Raw genomic sequence first — 18027 nt, 5'->3', positions numbered from 1 at the left:
GCAGGGGGCTGGACTCAATGATCCTTTGGGGTCCCTTCCAGCCTGAATGTCTATGAAATCTATGATGATCTGGCCAAAGGATTATATTTACATTATGTAAAATATATGTCAGGAAAAAAATTGGTATCAGTAAAAATCCTACAGATTGTCAATAAAAAAAATTGTTTTGACAGACCTGGCAAGGCTGTCTCACTAGACTGGCACAAAGTGCAGCTGTGCCACTGTAGCTGGGGTCAAATTCTCTCCAGAGCCCAGCGTAACAGGAGTTAGAGAACAACATTGTAAACTGAACTGGAATCCCATCAGGCTTTGCTTTAATTACAAATCCCGGTTTGTCTTTCTAGAGAGAACTGACAGGCTGAGAAATCCAAGTGAGGAGCAGACACAGGTTGTATTTTACTTTGATGTAGGTGGTTGAGATCAGCAACATCACCACTGTGCACAAGCTCACCTATGTGTAGCCAAACAGAACTACTGTGCTCTGCCTTCACTTGCATTTTGCATTGCTGTGTAGCAACACTCTTGGTCTTTGCTCAGTTTAAAAAGTCTATCTCTGCTGCTGTCCTCAGAAGCTAGCAAAGCTGCTCCTTTACTTCCCAGAGCACTTTTAGGTGCAATGGTCACTGGTTCATAGATCCGAGAAGCAAGGTCACCACTTCAGAGGTAAGGTCCTGGCTCCTGCTCAAACTGGTGTCAGTTTGCCAATGCAATCAGCTGGTGAAAGGTTAACAGCATGTGTGCAGCATGATACAGATATCTGTTTACTTTGTGTTTTCTTAGCTGGGGAATTAGGTGAGGGGGCAATTTAAATTAAATTTGTCAACACAGCCATAACTTTGTCTTTCAACACACATAACCGGGTTTTTGTTCTTTTGGGCATGTTTGCAGCAGTGGGACTCCAGCCGACAGGTGTCAGATGGTCATGCTGTGGTAGGGTTGTATGTTAAGTGGCAATATTGTTCAGCTGGTGATATCTCTATCCCTGGGGTCTTGTAGGAGGCAGTGATTCCTAGCGGAGAGAACAGTGGACAGAGACATGAGTTCTAATCCCAGCTTTGCCACTGGTCTGCAGGGGCACCTTAGCTAAGTCTGTCCCCCTCTTTGTGATGCATTTCTCCGCTCTGTAATGTGAGGATATGGGTACTGTCCTCCTTTGGGTCCAGTGATACAACACCCTATATACAAGCTGAGCACTTAGTCAGAATGATTTGAGAGCATGGGATTCTACGTGGTAACCTGCACTGCATTTCAAACTGGAATATGTAATTTGTAGCAGAGCATAATAAAAGCCACTTAAAGAAAGCTAACTCTGTCCCTAAGTCACTCCAACCCCTGCAGAACAGCTGAAGCCCAGAAGACAATCCTGTCCTCTAAGGGTGCACACGCTGTTCCTATAGGGGCCAGAGTGCTTAGCCACAGTTGCTGCTGTGAGGAGATGAACCCCTTGTGCAATGGGGGTCAGACACTAGGAGAAGGTGGGGAGGAGGCAAAGATGAGGGGGAGCCCAGCCAGGCAAGAGGAAGCAAGGACCCTCTAGGGGAACTAGTGAGAGCAGCCCTGTGTGAACAGAATGGATACTAGCTGAGGGGGCTCTCTGGAGGCTGGAGCCCCTGTGGTACTTGATGGGGGAAGAGGGACCTCTGGGGAGTGAGGACCTGTGTGTGTCTCACAAAGCAGCTGGGGTTCAGTGGTATCTCTGAGTGTGTTTCTGGCACTGTGAGGGAGGGCTTTATGTGAGCATGAGGGGACATGGCAGTGGACCCAGCGTATGTCAGAGTAGTTATCTGGACCCAGAGGAAGGCTCTTTTTTGGGGGAGCACAGGGGGTTGAGGACATGGTATTTTATGAAGGTGACAGGGGGAATCTTAGTATACGATGGAGGCCCTGTGGCATCTGAGGGAAAAGTGGGGGCTGCACTGTGCGTGGGTGTTGGGGCTGCTGGTGTGTCATGGGCATCTTTGTGGGGGCAAGGAGGGGACCTGTGAATGTCTGCAGTGAAAAGGCCAGTTCTGTTGTGTGTGCAGGGGTGTGTGTCTGGGGGTGAAAGTGGGGAGCCCTTTGCGGGGCATGGGGGTATCTGAGATTAAAAGGAGAGCGTTGTTGTGTGTGAGGAACCCTCTGCAAGTGAAAGAGGAGCTCTATTGGTGCCTGAGGTCAAAAGGAGATCAATGTGGAGGTATTGGGGTCTCTGCGAGAGTTTGAGAGTGCAAGTAGGGTCTCTATGCTAGAGGTAGGAAGGTATGGGGTTCTGGGGTGAAAAGAGAGGGCTCTTTTTGTGTGGAGGGGAGGGAACGCTGTGGGATCTGGGAGTGAAAGTGGGGGCCTGTCTGTGGGGAGCTGGGAAAAGGGCAGCTGTGTTATGAGTGGAGATCTCGTGGCTGTTGGAGAGAGAGGGAAGGCTCTGCTTTGTGTGGCCTTTGTGGCCCCCGAGTTTGTCAAGGGGTTCAGTGTGGGAGGTGAGGATGTGTCAGGGTCTCAGGGCAACAGTGGAGGCCTCTCTGGTGGGAGGGATGGGCTCATGGGGGTGTCAGAGGTGCAAAGGAGTGCTTTTGTGTGTGGAGGGATGGTTGAGGCTGTTGTATGTGAGGACAGGGACCTTGTTGAGGTCTGGGAGGGAAGGGGGTGGATGCTGTGTGCCTGGGGGGACTCTGGGGATGTCTGAGAGCAAAAGTGGGGGCCTCTGTGTGGTAGAGATGGGGCTATTTGGATGTTTGAGATGAAAAGGAGAGCTCTGCTGTCTAGAGGGGACCCTGTGAGTGTCAGAGGGTGAAAGTGGGGATGTCCATGGGGCAGGTGGGAGCATGGGGGTATCGTAGAGGAAACAGGCACCCTTTCTTGGCAATGGAAGGCCCCTGGCTCTCTGGGGGAGGGGGATTCCTCTGTGTAGGCCCCTGATGTGTCAGGATGCTCTTCATGGGAGGTGAGTGTCTGAGGTCTGAAACAGAGGGCTGCATTGTGTGTGGAGGGATGGGGCCCAGCAGTGTCGGAGGGGAAGGTGGTAGTTGTGCAGGGGGGTGACAGTGACATCATCTGAGGGGAAAGAGGAGCTGTTGTGTGTGAGCAGGACCCTGGAGGTGCCTGGGTGTGAAAAGGGTCGTCTGTGGGAGGGGACAGGGGCTTTGTGGACGTCTGAGGGGAAGGGGCTGTGTGGACGACGAAGAGAACAGAGGGGTTGTGTGTTTGGGGTGGGGACCCCATGGCTGTCTGAGAAGGGGATCCTGGTGGTGCACCTGGTTGTGTTACTTGGGCCTGTAAGAGGGCAGCAATCCTGTTTGTACGCTGATGTCTGAGTGAGGAAGGAGGCTTTGTGTGGGGGCTTGAGGCCTTGTGTGTGACAGAGAGCTTCTTTGTTTGGGAAAGTATGGGCTGTGGGTATTGGGGGTGAAGGGAAGTTCTGTTGTCTGGGGCTGTTGGGTCCCATGGGTGCCTGCAAAGTTCCCTCAGCATTATGGGTGCTTGAGCTGTCAGTGGAGGAGAAGTGTGTGGCCCTCGTACCATTTGGAGAACAATGTATCTGGCCTCCACAGGACACGTGCTGAGTATGGCTGCCTTGGGAAATCAGGATAGCCCTGGGATTCACGTCTCCTTGGTGATGCAACAATGTGCCCTTCTTCCACTGGCACCCAAAAACCCACCATGTTTTGGCATGCAACACCTGTGTCTTTAGGGGCACAGAAAGCCCAGCTAGGCCCAGCTTCAAGACAGCAATGCCAGAGCCAATGGGACACAAAGCTGCCACATCTCTTTCCTGGGGGCATCCACACCACATCCATGGGAGGATCTAGGATTTTGACAAGGAGGATGCAGATGGTGAGGTGCAGCAACACATGTAACACAACACATACTTTTCTCCAGTTAAAAATAAACTAGAAGCTGTACTAATATGCCAGGGGCCTAGGGCTGGATGATTCTATTTAAGATTGAACCAAAAACAAATATCACTTCATTGAAATGAGTCAAAAACAGCCTGCAGGGCTTTAAAATAATGAGCTACTTGAGCAGGAGCAGCTACAGACAAGAACTGCAGAACAAAAATTAGCCTGATTGGTGGAACATCAAGAAGATGAGAAGGAAGAATGGGTCATTAACACCTGAGGAATGAAGAGTTTAGAAGGGGTCTTTTTTTTTTTTTTTTTTTAAAAACCTTTTATTACAAAAACTGACACTATCAAACACATTAAGAAAAACAACAAAGAAACAAAACCCACCTGAGGTTTCACAAAGTTAATACAAAGTCACTTTCACAAAATTTCCTAACATTCACAGAAGAAACAATACCACTTGTGACTTACTGAAAACCCCATTTAGAAATCATTTAACTTGCTTCTTATATAATTCCAAGTTCCCTCACCCACTCTTGGAGCCCCTTATCCATTTTATCAGAGGGGGAAAAAAAAAAAAAAGAAAAAAAGAAAACAGGCACTATTAAACACATTGCCGCTCGATTCTCGTTTGAGCCCCCCCACCACGACGGTCCCACCTCCCAGCGCTTCTCCAGATAGCCATAATTTCTCCCCCAGCGGATCCCGCACTCCTGTAGACCCAACACCTGCGCGTCCAGACCTTGTAAGGTGGTATACATTGACTCCCATCTCTGTCTCCCATATACACTTCTTACATTTAAGGATGCTATAGTCAACGCCATCATGGCTATTTTCCAGACAAAAGCCTACTTTGTTAAACATCCTATCCGCTACTGGGATCTGAGCTGTCTTCCCCCACTTTCCGCATCCCTGTGGCCCTAGCCAGATGTTTGATCGCAGCCGGGCTGAGATAGCCACAAACGTCCGCCCTCCCAGACTCCTCAACCTCTCGTCCCTCCACCAGCAGCTCCCCGCTCTTCCCCTTGTCTCTTTCTTGTGCGGTCCCTTCTGTCTCCTGGACTGTTCCCCTTTCCTCCTCTATTCTCTTTTTCATAGGTTTAACCCTCCGCTTCTTCTTTCTTTTTACAGGGGAGGGTTCTTTCCCCTTCTCCCCAGACAGGTCCAAGTCCATGGTTGCCGAGTCCGATTCGTGTGCCCCTTCTCCCGCTGCCTCGCTCTGCTCCTCCTCCATGTGTTCCTCTCCTCCCGACTCCAAAAGCTGGTCAGCCACCTCGATCACGTCGTGTCTCTGCTCCGCTTCCGGTGTTTCCTCCACTAGGAAGGTGTCTACATCCAGGTTGGTGGACTCCGCCTCCTCTGGTTTTTCTTTATCCCTCTCCTCTGCTGCGTGTGACTCTCGGGCTTTGTTCGCATAGGACAGGGGGCACTGGCGCTGCAAGTACCCCTCGCCTCCACAAACAGTACATTTCAGTTCCTCTTTACAGGCTTGTGCCCGGTGCCCCCTGCCGCCACACCTATAGCAAACTGTCAGGCTACAGAAGGCCGCCAGGTGTCCCGCCAAGCCGCACCTGCTACACAGTTTTGGCTGGCCATGATAAGTCACATATCCACGGTAGGGCCCTATGGACACGACAGAGGGCAGGTGTCTCACCGTGCCGGGGTGTCTGGGGTCTTCGTCCAGGATGACTCTGGCTCTCCATGCCCCGGTCCAGATTTGTCACTGATCCAGGACCCGCTGAATATCGAGGATCTTTTCGTCCCGCCCCTCCAGCCACCTTCTGACATCTGCATACTCTAGGTCATCTGTATACATTTTAAAATATAAAACTCTCTCCCGTGCCTTCTGGCCTGCTTCAAAATGCAGACCCCGAAAGTCGTCCTTGTCTGCTACTTCCGCGTACTGGGCCCAGAAGGCCGCGTATGCCTCTCGCCTCCAAAAGGTGATATTCCAGTGGCGGAAATTATCAAAAGCCACCACGCAACTTAAATCTTTAGGGTTCACATGCAACTCTTCAAAAAGCACCCTGGTCATAAAGTCTGCTCTCAGCATGGTTGTTTCTCCTTTGACCCCTTCTGGGGTCAAAGTGGCCTTCACCTGCAGCTTCAGCGTTCTTCGGGGGTCTCCTTCTTCCCACAAACAATAGGATGGTTCCGGGCCCTTCCGGGCAGATTTACTGCTCTCTGCAGAGCTCCGCCTCCCTTCCGGCAGCGGGACCGCCCCCTCTCTAGCACGGTCTTGCCCAGCAACATTACCACTCTTCCTCTCCGAAGACACCACCTTGCCTCTTTGGCCCACGGTGGACCAGTCCCCAACCACCTCCGACACCATGCCGCCAGGACGCTCACCAGAAGTGCTCTTCATTGTCGAAGCCAACAGCATCTTAGACGAAACACTTGCCGATCCATACTCTTCAAGAATCAAGGCTTGCTTCCGCGCCGCCTCCTCCAGCAACCAAGCCTCTTCGTCCTGCTCTACTACCTCCATCGCTCCAGCAAGTCAGCAGTCACACCACCTCACAGCTCATGGTATCCCCCCGGCCGGGGGGAGCTCGCCTACGTGGTCACGCTGCTTCCAAGGGGTCACGTAGATGATAATGAGCCATGAAGTCAAGCAACTCCTTCAGCAATGACTAGAAAAGTTGCTGCCACTGCCAGGCAGTTGGTTTTAAACTTTGACTGAGCAGGAATCCAAGGTTGGTGCAACTGCACCAGTGCACCCCCTATGGATCCACTCCTGACTGTGTCCTTGCAGAGCCTGGGTGCCAAGGGACAGATCCCACGGCCAAGACAGAACCAGGTAGCCTCACCATGGCAGAGATAAGGTGCTGAAAGGACCTGGCTACAGACCCTTGCACAGACCTTCCAGCACACAGGAAGGTGTGACCCAGAGTGGTTAGTCTCTCCGCATACATTGCCATTCTCTAGACCTTGGCTTGTTGTTCTATATAGGTTTTGAGGTATGGGGACCAGAACCAGGCACTGTATTCAAGGTGTGGACACACCATGGATTTATAAGGGTCATGATGATACTTTCAGGGGCAGCAGTGCCAGAGTAGATGGGGATCAGACAGAGAACCCCCACGTCCCCTTACCCAGGCCTTCAACACAGCCTCCGTGCAAAGCCTGGGTGGCAGGGCACAGCTGCCATGGCCGAGACAGGCCCAGGCAGCCTCACCTCGGCAGAGATAAAGTGCTAACAGGGGGCTTAAGGGAAGGGGCCGCAGCCCGCTGCTCACGGTGCAGCCCCCGGCTGGGCACGACCCCCTGGAGGCCGCTCCTCCAGCAGCTCTGCCCGGCGGGCGCTCGCAGGCGGGCAGCAGCGCCGGGGGCAGGGGCCAGCGCCCGCCTGGGGTAGGCCCGTTTGGCTGCCGGTTGCTGAGACACAGGCAGCGCCACGGCGGGCGCTGATCGGGCACGATACAAGCACACGTGGGCCCAGGGGAGCCCGCCCGTTTCCGGAGGGCCGGGCCGGGCCGGGCGCTGCTGCCGGCTCCTGGGGCACGGAGCGGGGCGGGGGTTGCGCTGCTGCGAGCGGCCCGAGGTGAGGGGACCGCGGGGGCACTTGGGGCCGGAGATGCTGGGGGAGCCGGCGGTGGGGACAGAGGCATTATCCAGGCCCCCGCTGACTGGGGCTGTGCGAGGGGCGGGCACCTGCCGGGACAGTGGGACCCAGCCGGGCAGCGCTGGATGGCAGGCTGCCGCTGTGCGCTGGGGGCGGCCCAGGAGCAGCTGCAGCTCCATGGGGTGAGCTGAGCTCCTACAAAGCCACAGCCTGCTGGATCCAAGCCCAGTCCCTGTCTGCAGTGCTGTAAGGAGTGGGGCACCAGTTTGGAGAGGTGCCAATGCACAGCCCAGCAACCGCTGCCAGGCAGGTGTGAGGAACCAGCTCCAGCCCTGAGCCCAGCAAGGTAGTGTGCAGGGCGCTGGCGCTGGCCCCAGCCCCTGCCCTGGTGCTCGCCCTAGAGAGGCAGCAGGAGTAGGGACAGCAGCAACAACCACCATCAGGTAAGACCCAGGGGAAACACCATGTATCTGGGTCCATGAAGACAGTTTTCCTTAAGCCCCTGGGGAATAACTCTTCTGGTGTGGTTTAGTACCCATCAGGGTGTTGGGGCTTAAAGCCCACTTTGTGGAAATGGGAGGCTCCTCCCTAGCATGCTCCTGCAGCCATATGGCTGAGGGCAGGCAAAACTTAGGGGCGTCTGAACCCCAAGACTCTGGGCTTGGGCCTGCACCTAGGATGCCTGCCAAAAGATTTTGGAAATATCTGAAGCCCCTGGTGGGGGTCGATGTTTCCCAGTTGTATGGTCACTAATGATTCTGGACTGACTCATGGATTTGGACTTGATTTGGCTTGGAACAAAAAAGAAAAGAAAAGCTTACTCCTACTCACATCCCTTGCCCGGTTGCTCTGAGGTGCTTGGCACAACACTCTCCCTGCCTCCCTCTCTGTCCAGGGTGCAAAAATCACCAATTTGGCCTCTGCTTCTCTGTCCCAAGCCTGACCTGTGTTCAGACCTGTCCCACAGGTCTGAAGAAGAGGTTTCTCACAGCTGCTGTCCCTGTGGGGAGATGCCCTCCTCCCAGGAAGCACTGCTGTAGCCCCTCTGGAGCTGAGCTCCCCAGTCTGCCTGGCTTCCCTGTGCCATTGCTCCCCTCATAGTGCTCTATTTCTCCTGGTAATGGTGCCCTGCCTCTGCCTGCAGGATGCTGCCGCTCGCAGACTGGATGCTGGAGCTGCTTTGCCTGGACCGGACCCTGTTCCGCACTTATGCCATCTCTGCCCTGCTCCTGGCTGCGCTGGCACTGCTCCTCCGCCTGGTCCTGCAGCTCCTGGGCCTCTTCCACCAATACTACATAAACTGCCAGCGTTTGCGCTGCTTCCCCCAGCCCCCACGCCGCAACTGGCTGCTGGGACACATGGGCATGGTAGGTACCATGGTGCAGGATCCTGCAAGGAGTCACCTCACTCTGCCAGCCCAAATCTGTTGGACCTGTGAGCATGAGGCTGGCAATATGCCTGCAGGGGCAGGAGGGGACATAGGTGGACAAGGTTCTTTGGGTAAATCTGATATCTGGTTGCCCTTTGCCTCTTGGTGCTGGCCCCATTTGAGCCTGGTGTGAACAGGGGTTTAGGAGGGAATCTCCCCAAGCTGTGCACCTGCAGCTGAGGGCATTCCTGGCCACTTTCTCGCAAAATGGTCTAATAAAAGATATCAGATTTACCCAAAGATCCTTGTCCGCTTATGTCCTTAGACGAACGTGACTATAACCTACACCCCTGAGTTTACCATCTGCATTGTACCACCCCCTCCACTTTCCCCCATCTCTCTACCCATTGTCTTCCTAACTTCCACCTACATTTTCACAGACTTCTTGTCACACCTTTATCTTCTTTTCTACTTTAGAGATCTCAGAACAACAGCAGAGTCTCCCAATTCCTGAAGAAGGGTGCTTGTGCCCAAAAACTTGCAAAGACCTTTTTTCCAATGATTTAGTTGGTCTAATAAAAGATATCACATCTACCCAAAGGACCTTTCCTGAGTGGTTGATCCAGGACTCACTGTCTCTTCCTCCTTCAGACTGAGCCCTGTGAAGAGGGGATGGCCCTGGTGTCCCAACTGGTAGCTACCTTTCCCAACACCTTTTTGACATGGATGGGGCCTTTCTTACCATTCCTGTCCCTGGTGCATCCTGATTACCTGAAGCCAGTCACCACAGCCTCAGGTATGCTGGCCTTGGGGGGTGTGATTCATGGGGATGGGAGGGAGAGAGACTGGCTGGCTCCAGCAACCTGCTCCCCAGGTCTCCAGCCACACTCTGCTATGAATGTCCTGAATGCTGTGAGCCTCCCAAATTTGCAAAACTTTTTACACCTAATACTGTGAGCCACACAAAAGTTGATTGGTTTAGTGCTATCTTGGAGTTTGGATTAGCCACACCTTAAGGCTAAAAACCTTCTCTGACTGTTTCCTACCTGTACAGCTGTGACTTGCCACTAGAGGCCTGATGAGCAGGGCTAGTGACACAGGACAGGCTTCTATCCCTGCTCTACAGGCAGAGGTGTGAGAGATGGGGAGAGGAGGATGTGAGGGGGAACATATAACAGTCGATGTTACCACATTCTTGCCTCCGCTGGCACGGCCTCTTCCTAAACCGCCAATCTAAGCTCTGTGGTGGGATGGCTCTGCCCCTGCTCTGTACCATGCTGGGCTGTAGCCTTTCTGCCTGGTGGTTGCACTTGGTTGCCCCAGCTTGGTCTCTCCTCATTAGTTCCATTCTTATCAACTGGGCTTCATCTCACTGGCCCTTGCTTAGATCCCTCGTTTCACTCTGGGGTTTGCATCAGTCTGCCTTGGGTGACTGCCAGGCCCTGGGCCCCTCCCCATCTCTGCTTGTTGCAGGCAAGAGAGAACAAGCCTGTACTGCCCCTCTAGGTAGTAGCTGCCCTGGGTACATTAGGTCTCCATGATGCCCTGGTTTGTGCCACCCAGAGAACAGGTACTAGTGTCTGCACCCTGGGCAGCAGCAGTGGCAGCTGCCATTTTTGTGCAACCTCTAACTAGGCCTGTCCCTGCCCTCCATGCCATGTGTGTCTGAGTGTGAACCCCATGTCACACCCCACTCTCCTCCCCAGTTGCTGTTGCCCCCAAGGACTATCTGTTCTATGGGTTCCTGAAGCCCTGGCTGGGTAAGTGAGCCTGCCCTGGGGTTTATGCTCAGTCTCAGGGCCATACGACTGCCTGCTGGGGACTTGTGGGACTGGATGGCCTGGGCTGGGGCAGAAGAACTGTCCAGCACACTAAGTGGCATTCTAGGTGGGAGCCATGTTGCACACGCTCACCCACATGCACATAGATGTATGCACACAGGCATGTCTGAGCATTGAGTCCCATACCCACAACCACAGGCCCTTGTATGTTCATATGTCACTTTGCATGTGGACTCATGCATGCATACATACTTGACTCTGCTTCAGCATGCACTGGTGAGATGCTCCAGCTCCTGGGCTGCTCTGGGTTAGGATGCAGGGTCTGGGAGGCATCTATCGGGGCTGCGAGCTGAGCACTGTCATTGCAGGGGAGGGCTTGCTACTGAGCAATGGGCAGAGGTGGGGGCAGCACCGGCGCATGCTGACGCCAGCTTTTCACTTCGACATCTTGAAGCCCTACGTGAAGATCTTCAACCAGAGCACCAACATCATGCACGTGAGTGCCCCACCCCTGCACCTGGACCTTGCTGCACCATTGCTGTGCCAGCACCTTGTCCTGCTGCCCACCTGCTTCTGCACCTGGAACCCACTGCTCCTTAGCTATAGAAGTACCGTCCCCCGCTCTCCAGTCTGCTTATGGTGCCCTCTCTGCCCCTAACAAGTGCATATGCTGCTTTTTTGCCTGCTACCCCAGCACTGCACCTTTCCCTATAGCTCACACAGTGAAGCCCCCACAACTGGGGCCTTGCCTCTCTGCCCCATCAGAGCCTGTCTCTTAGATACCCCTGTGGGTGGCTGCTGGGCATTGCGCTCAGGGACACCATTCTCCCACAGGCCAAATGGCATTGCCTGGTGTCGCTGGGCTCCCCCTCCCTGGACATGTTTGAGCAGATCAGCCTCATGACTCTGGACAGCCTGCAAAAATGTGTCTTCAGCCACAGCAGCAACTGCCAGGAGTAAGTGAAAGCTGTGGCAGGATAGCTCTACAAAGTGAGGGAAGGGACTTGGGTACAGGATTCCTCTCACTGGAGTTGCTCAAAAAAGCAGGGGTCACAGCCCAGAAAATGGGTTGCAGGGCCTTTCCCATCACAATCACATGAGAGGTCCTCTCCTTTGCTACTCTGCCCAGATATTCCATCTTTTGACCCAGTGCCACCATTCTGTTCCCAGCCTGATGTGCCTGTGCCCATTTTCCTGCCCTGCTACCAACCCTTTCTCAGATCCCACAAAGCACGTGGGTGAATAGGAGGGTAGATGTTGCACACAGCCAAATGAACCTAAGCATGTTCCCACCATCCAGCCCAATCACAGACCCTGTGGCCAGGCTCTAGCTGTGAGGTTGCGAGGTGACTGTATCTTGGAGACCCATCCTTTGAACTGCCCGGTCACCTTCCCTCTTGTTACATAGGGCCTGGTCTGTTTGGGACATGTATCCCCTTCCTTGAACTTTCAGTCATGTGCCCCCATGTTGCCTTCCAGGAAGCCCAGTGACTACATTGCAGCCATCCTGGAGCTCAGCAACCTGGTGGTGAGGCGCCAGCACCGCATTCTGCACCACGTTGACTGGATCTACTATCTCACAGCGGAAGGGCGTCGTTTCCACCGGGCATGTGACACTGTGCACCGCTTTACAGCTGATGTGGTGCAACAGCGCCGCCTGGCCCTGAGCTGCATGGGCAGGGAGGCCTGGCTCCAGGCCAAGCAGGGCAAGACCATGGACTTCATCGATGTTCTGCTGTTGGCCAAGGTAGTGTGCCAGGGATGGCCCTGTGGTGGCCCATGCAACCTATGGTGTTGTGAATAGAAGGGCACTGTGAATGTCTGTCACAGCAGGACTCAAGCCCCCATCTGCAGCTTTGTAGGCTCTGGCATGTTTTAGGCTTCCCTGGCACCCTGTGGAGAGTACAGCCAGGGCTGTGGCCCAGAAAGGAGCCAGGTCACCTACGCTAACACACACAGAATCTGTTGCAGGATGAGGATGGCCGGGAGCTGTCAGATGAGGACATCATGGCAGAGGCTGACACATTCATGTTTGAAGGTGAGGAGGTACCGCATTGGGGGCTGGGCAGGCAGGAGCCTCACTGACCTCCTTGCTCCAAGGGGAGGGAGAGATGACCCCCCATAGACCTTATAACACCCTGGGGAGGGGGCCAGGCTTGATCCTTGGCTGTGGGGACCTGTATTTCCTCTTTGTGAGGTGGAGTGGTGTAGGTTCCTCCACAACACTGGGGTTTGTGCTGCTGGGATGGAGGATACTTCCCACTGGGCTCTGTGCACGAGCCTGGAGCTCTTGGACAGGCCTGGGGAATGGGGCATGTGCCCCTGTGGCAGTGGCACAATGGTAACAGAGGTCTGGCTGGGACTGAGATGGGACTTTTGCTGCCATGGCCCCATCACACCTCCCACTCCCCTGCCCTTGTCCAGGGCCCCAGGCTGCTCACTCTGCCTGTGCCCCTCTCCCCAGGCCATGATACCACAGCCAGTGGCCTGTCTTGGGTGCTGTATAACCTGGCGTGTCACCCCGAGTACCAGCAGCGATGCCGGGCAGAGATCCAGGAGCTAGTGAAGGACAAGCCATTAGAGGAGCTTGAATGGTGAGAGCCTCCTCAGCTCTGCAGGGCATCGCCCTCTGCTAGTGCTGAGGGGCTGGTCACTTGTTCAGTCTAACTGTGTTGCTGTGCTGCCCCATTTCTGCCTCCCTCTCTGCGCACAATGCTTAAGGTCTCCTCCATTCAGCTTTGTACAGTGCAGACCATTTCTTGGCACTCCCTGGATCTGCCCACTGCAAATGGCATTAAGTGTCTGCTTTCTCAGTAAATAAAGTCTCCCATGCTGGTACCCAGCCCAGCAGCATCCTTGCTGCTGCTGATCCTTTTTTCCCTGTAGGGAGGACCTGTCCCAGATGCCCTTCACTACCATGTGCATCAAAGAGAGTCTGCGCCTGCACCCACCTGTTACCATCATATCCCGACGCTGCACTGAGGACATCAAACTGCCGGATGGACGCATCATCCCTAAAGGTGCCAGGGCCCAGGTGGGGTTGGCAGAGCTGGGCTCCAATGGACAGCAACTGACATCCCTAGGAGGAGCTGTGCTGACACGTACCTGAGTTGGGAGACAGCCTGGCACCATTGCTGGGTGGGGTGTGACTTGTCCAAGCAGGCCAGTGCTACTGCAGTTGACTGGGGAGCGCACAGCAGCATTTTTAGCTGTTAGCTTGGTGTAGCAGAAATGCCCAGCTTCTTTGAAGGCCCCAAACCTCCCTCAAGAAATGACCTGAAAATTGAGACCCAGTTTCTTTCCCATCTCTAAGCTGGCCATATCCTCTCTGCAGGGAACATCTGCTTGATGAGCATCTTTGGGACCCATCACAATCCAACCGTCTGGCCTGAGCCTGAGGTATGGCCATCACTGAAGCAGGTTCTTGGGTCTCTTGTTCCACTGCACTCAGTCAGCTCTGGACTCCAGCACCCCAGTCAAGAACTAGGGGTAGCTGTGGGGCCCTGGATGGGTGGGTCCTCCTGACCTCCCTCTTGTCTCCTACAGGGAGCAGGGCAGAAGGCTCAGGAGGCACTCTGCCTTGTAGGCAGTGCTGATGCTAGGGCAGCAGTAGGGAGTGCTGTGCTTCTGCAAGTCACCTACGTAAGGGGCTGATTCCTGTGATCTGTGAAAACCTAAAGCACAAGCATCTGGTTAAGGGCCACCTTCCAATCCCAGTAATTATGTCCCTTCTTGGTGATGTCATCTAGATGTCTTCTTCATGCCCTGCCAATCTAAGGCAGCTGCTGCAACCCTTCCCAAAGACATCTGTATCTTTATCAGGGCCTACTCTCCGGCATGAATAGCTTGCGGGTCTGTGATGTTGTGGGGGAGGGCTGAGAGTGCTGGGACAGGCAAAGTGCCGGCATGTTGCATGGAAACAGAACTATCTTTGCTGCTGGCACATGGTCCCAATGGGAACTCACCTACTGTCCACCTACATGTCCTGTGCTCGCTCCCCAGGTCTACAACCCACACCGCTTCAACCTGGAGAACTCCCGGAATAGGTCCCCGCTGGCTTTTGTGCCCTTCTCTGCTGGGCCCAGGTAACCTACCCCCTGGACTCATGCCTCTCACAGAACAAATGACCATCTACCCTTCCACCTCACCATGTGCTTTCAGGGACTCACTTGCTTTACTGAAGCATTGTGGGATACCCCAGAGGGGGCCTCAGTCTGGCTAGCACTAGGGCTAACTGGTATCACTGAGGGTCAGTCAGAGAGGGACTGGTCAGGGGTCCGCAGAGGGCTCTGTCTGTCAAGGGTCTTGGCATGTGTCCCTGCTGAAGTGTCTACCAAAGGGTTAGGTTTTCTGTCCTGATCCCAGGATACTCCTGCTTTATCCCTGTAGGGCACACTCTGGGTGGCTTTTACTGACCTCTCTACCCATCTCCCTCAGAAACTGCATTGGGCAGAACTTTGCACTAGCAGAGCTAAAGGTGGTGCTGGGGCTGACACTGCTGCGCTTCGCCGTGCAGCTGGATGAGAGTAGACCTGTGCGGCGCAAGCCTGCTTTGATCCTGCGTGCTGAGGATGGGCTCTGGCTGCAGGTGGAGCCGCTGCACCCCCAGCTGTGAGGCGAGACTCTACCCTATCCTCCCTGTTCCTGGTGACCCAGCAGCTCCTGGATGAGGATTGAGACAGCTGCCGTGGGGGCCTAGTGCTTGCTCTGGCACATGATGCAAATGCTGTTCTCCTACCGCCACTGGACAGGTGGGCAGGGGCTGGTCTGAGAACATGGGATTATTCAGCACTGAAATACAGGCAGGATGAGGGGTCCTGGCTTTTGCACAGACCAGGTCTGAACCACCTGTTTCTCCTTCAGCCTCTCACCCTTTCTTTCTCACTGCCAGAGAAAAACATAGGTGGCCTGGGACTGGGTCAGCCCCTACCCACCCCCTGCCTAGGCAGCCCATACCTCAGCACAGCTGCTGTTGCTCCCTGATGTTGGGGAAGCAGCTTGTCTCTCAGGACTCTCACCTGCTGCCTTTTGGGGCTCTTGCTCTTCCCTCTCCAATCAGATGGTTAGGAAACAGCTCCATCTTCCTTAGGGACTCTGCTGCCCCCTTTCTAGCATGGTGTTGTACCTGCCCTGTGCCTGGGTCCCAAGTCCTTGGTAGCCACCAGCCCCAAGGTGGCAGGAGATGGGACATCCGGAGCATGGGGAAATCTGTGATTTGCTTTCCCCACTTGCTGTTCTGTCCTCCCGTGGTAGCAGGAGGGAGGTGAAGGGTAAGGTCCCTTCAAGATGCATGTATTAGCTGGCTTAATAAATTATGTAGTCTACCTGCTGATAAAACTAAGGAGTGAGGCTGGATTGTGCATAGGTAACCCCATAGGTAAACCCCTTTTGAGAGATAAGGATAATTAACTCAAGAGGAGATCTAATATTTGTTAAAGAAAAGGATGCCTTTGTAATCGATCTACTATGAAAATAAATTTCATATACTTGCAGCCATGGCTGCAGAGAAAGCTATGGTATTCTGAGACTTAACACCTTAAATTCAAGAATTAACTGGTACAACTAATCTTACTTCGGCTTCCCTCTGGGAGCTTGAGGGAAATGGCATGAAAGTAATCATAAACTCTTGGATGTATCTAATACAGGCGACCCTCACCATTCACAGGGAATGCGTTCCCATGATCACCGCAAATGGAGAAATCCGTAAATAGGGCACTGCATTCATGAACGCAGTCTGAATTCATGAATGCAGTGCCCCTGGAGGCTGGGGGGGAGGGGACACGGCTCCAGTGGTGACAGCGGGAGTGCAGTGGCAGCAATCATGGAGCTCCCGAGGAGCTCCAGTAAGTGTTTAAAGTGTATTTAAAATACAGGTTTGGCATTCATGAATATTTGAAACTACCACTGCTGAACCCGCGAATACCGAGAGTTTCCTGTATTCCTGTATTTAAGCAAGAACAACTAGATAAATCACTTGGTAAAAGCAATTTGTTATAGTCTAGAGACATACAAAACATTTTTTTCAGGCCAGGGTAAAGCCAAAATCCCTGCTTTGGCTAACATAATCTAGATTATGTATCACTGAGCCCTGCTGATGAACCCTGGGCAACTCTATTACCTGTATGTCATTACGTATTATGATCAGGTTGGGTTGGACAGGACACTTGGGGAAATCCCTCCAAATAACCCATAGGAAGGGGTGGAAGTTGTATAGGCTGAAACCTTTGCGCAGAACAGGGAGTGGGTTCTCGAGCAGTTAAGATGGTTGTTTTGGGATGACCCAACCCAAAAGGGCTGTGAAGTCTTCAGCAAATGAAATTGTAAAGAAAACAAGTGAGGGTTTGTAGGGAGTCACAAGATGGGTTGCTCAGATGCAGGCATGTGAGACTTGTATTTGGAAGGCCACCTTTGGAGCTTGTGTGGAGGGAAATCACTTCAAGTGGACATTTGGACTGTTTGTATAGTGTACTATTCTGTCCTGGCAGCATAATGCAGCCATGAGGAGTTAGCGAAAGGGAACTCGTGGGGATGGGCTTCAGTAAGACTGGGGGCTGGAGGTTGAACTGCAGCGAAGGAGCTTCCATGAGACATGATAGCTGAAGCCGGCCACCCATTCTCAGTGGGGTGGGGCTGTGGTCAGAAAGAGTCTTCTTGCTTCTTTCTGAGACCTGAGGCATGCACTTTGTGCCCAAAGCTTGTCTAACATGCTAGAAGTGGTTCAATAAAAGATATTAGCAAACAGACCTTGCTTCTCACATATTTCCTGGATCATCACAGTACAACACCACTCCTACCTTACTGCAATTGTGGAATCAGGCACATTACAGTATTATTACCCTAACAAAGGCCCCAGTCCTGCACCAGAATCCCTGGTCCAGCCTGGATACAGCCTGCTTTAGGATCAAGACCTCATTCAGGACTTGGGAACCTGGCTGCTGTTGCTTCCAGGAACTAGAAAAGGGGAGGAGACGACAGCTGAATTCCCCCAGCCAGGGGGCAAAGGTGAGGGAGAACCCAGCCAGCCAAGAGGAAGCAGGGGCTGATTAGGGCAACTGGTGCCAACAGATGCTGCCAGCCACTCATGAATATTCAACAAGGGATAAATGCTGCCTAAGGAGGCTCTATAGGGGCTGGGAACCTTGTGGTTACTCCAGGGGCAAGACTTGTGTGGGGTTGCGGTGCCCATCTGCTTGGTGGGGGGTGGGGGGAACGGACGGACTTGTATGTGGGAGTGAGTATGAGGACAAGGGGAGCCTGCATGTCAGGGAAGTCCTGTGGACCCAGTGGTGCCTGAGAGGCTTCCTCTTGTGTGGAAAAGAAAGGTGAGGGATGAAGATACTGTGGCTGTCTAAGAAAGTCGGCTTTACAGTGTATGGCCATGGGGGCCCCTGGTATGTCAGGGGGTTTATTATGGAGGGGGTGAGAACCTGTGAGTGCCTGAGGCAAAAAGGGTGCTCTGCTATGTGTGGAGTGGGGGCACCCTCCTGGTGT

General features: G+C 53.6%; 1 protein-coding gene across 4 annotated transcripts; it reads left to right on the top strand.

The window, feature by feature from the left end:
* Nucleotides 1-356: 356 nt before the first annotated feature.
* Nucleotides 357-17279, top strand: LOC149858615 (ultra-long-chain fatty acid omega-hydroxylase-like). 4 transcript variants are annotated; one of them, XM_090060590.1, is made up of 13 exons: nucleotides 357-663; nucleotides 8531-8753; nucleotides 9407-9551; nucleotides 10462-10515; nucleotides 10905-11032; nucleotides 11371-11492; nucleotides 12016-12283; nucleotides 12508-12574; nucleotides 13001-13130; nucleotides 13423-13556; nucleotides 13871-13935; nucleotides 14539-14621; nucleotides 14974-17279. In XM_090060590.1, exons 2-13 carry the CDS (start codon nucleotides 8532-8534, stop codon nucleotides 15149-15151), a joined length of 1596 nt encoding a protein of 531 aa, XP_089916716.1. In that variant the 5' UTR covers nucleotides 357-663; nucleotide 8531; the 3' UTR covers nucleotides 15152-17279. The 4 variants fall into 4 exon arrangements, with proteins under 4 accessions (XP_089916716.1, XP_089916718.1, XP_089916714.1 ...); XM_090060592.1 differs by lacking the exon at nucleotides 357-663 and adding an exon at nucleotides 7108-7365 and having other exon boundaries at nucleotides 15125-17279; XM_090060588.1 differs by lacking the exon at nucleotides 357-663 and adding an exon at nucleotides 7109-7365.
* Nucleotides 17280-18027: the final 748 nt, after the last annotated feature.

This window comes from Crocodylus siamensis, chromosome 8, assembly GCF_052110815.1.
Source record: "Crocodylus siamensis isolate JL-2025a chromosome 8, ASM5211081v1, whole genome shotgun sequence".
NCBI classification, from domain to species: domain Eukaryota; kingdom Metazoa; phylum Chordata; order Crocodylia; family Crocodylidae; genus Crocodylus; species Crocodylus siamensis.
This window is presented reverse-complemented; position numbering and strand designations above follow the sequence as displayed.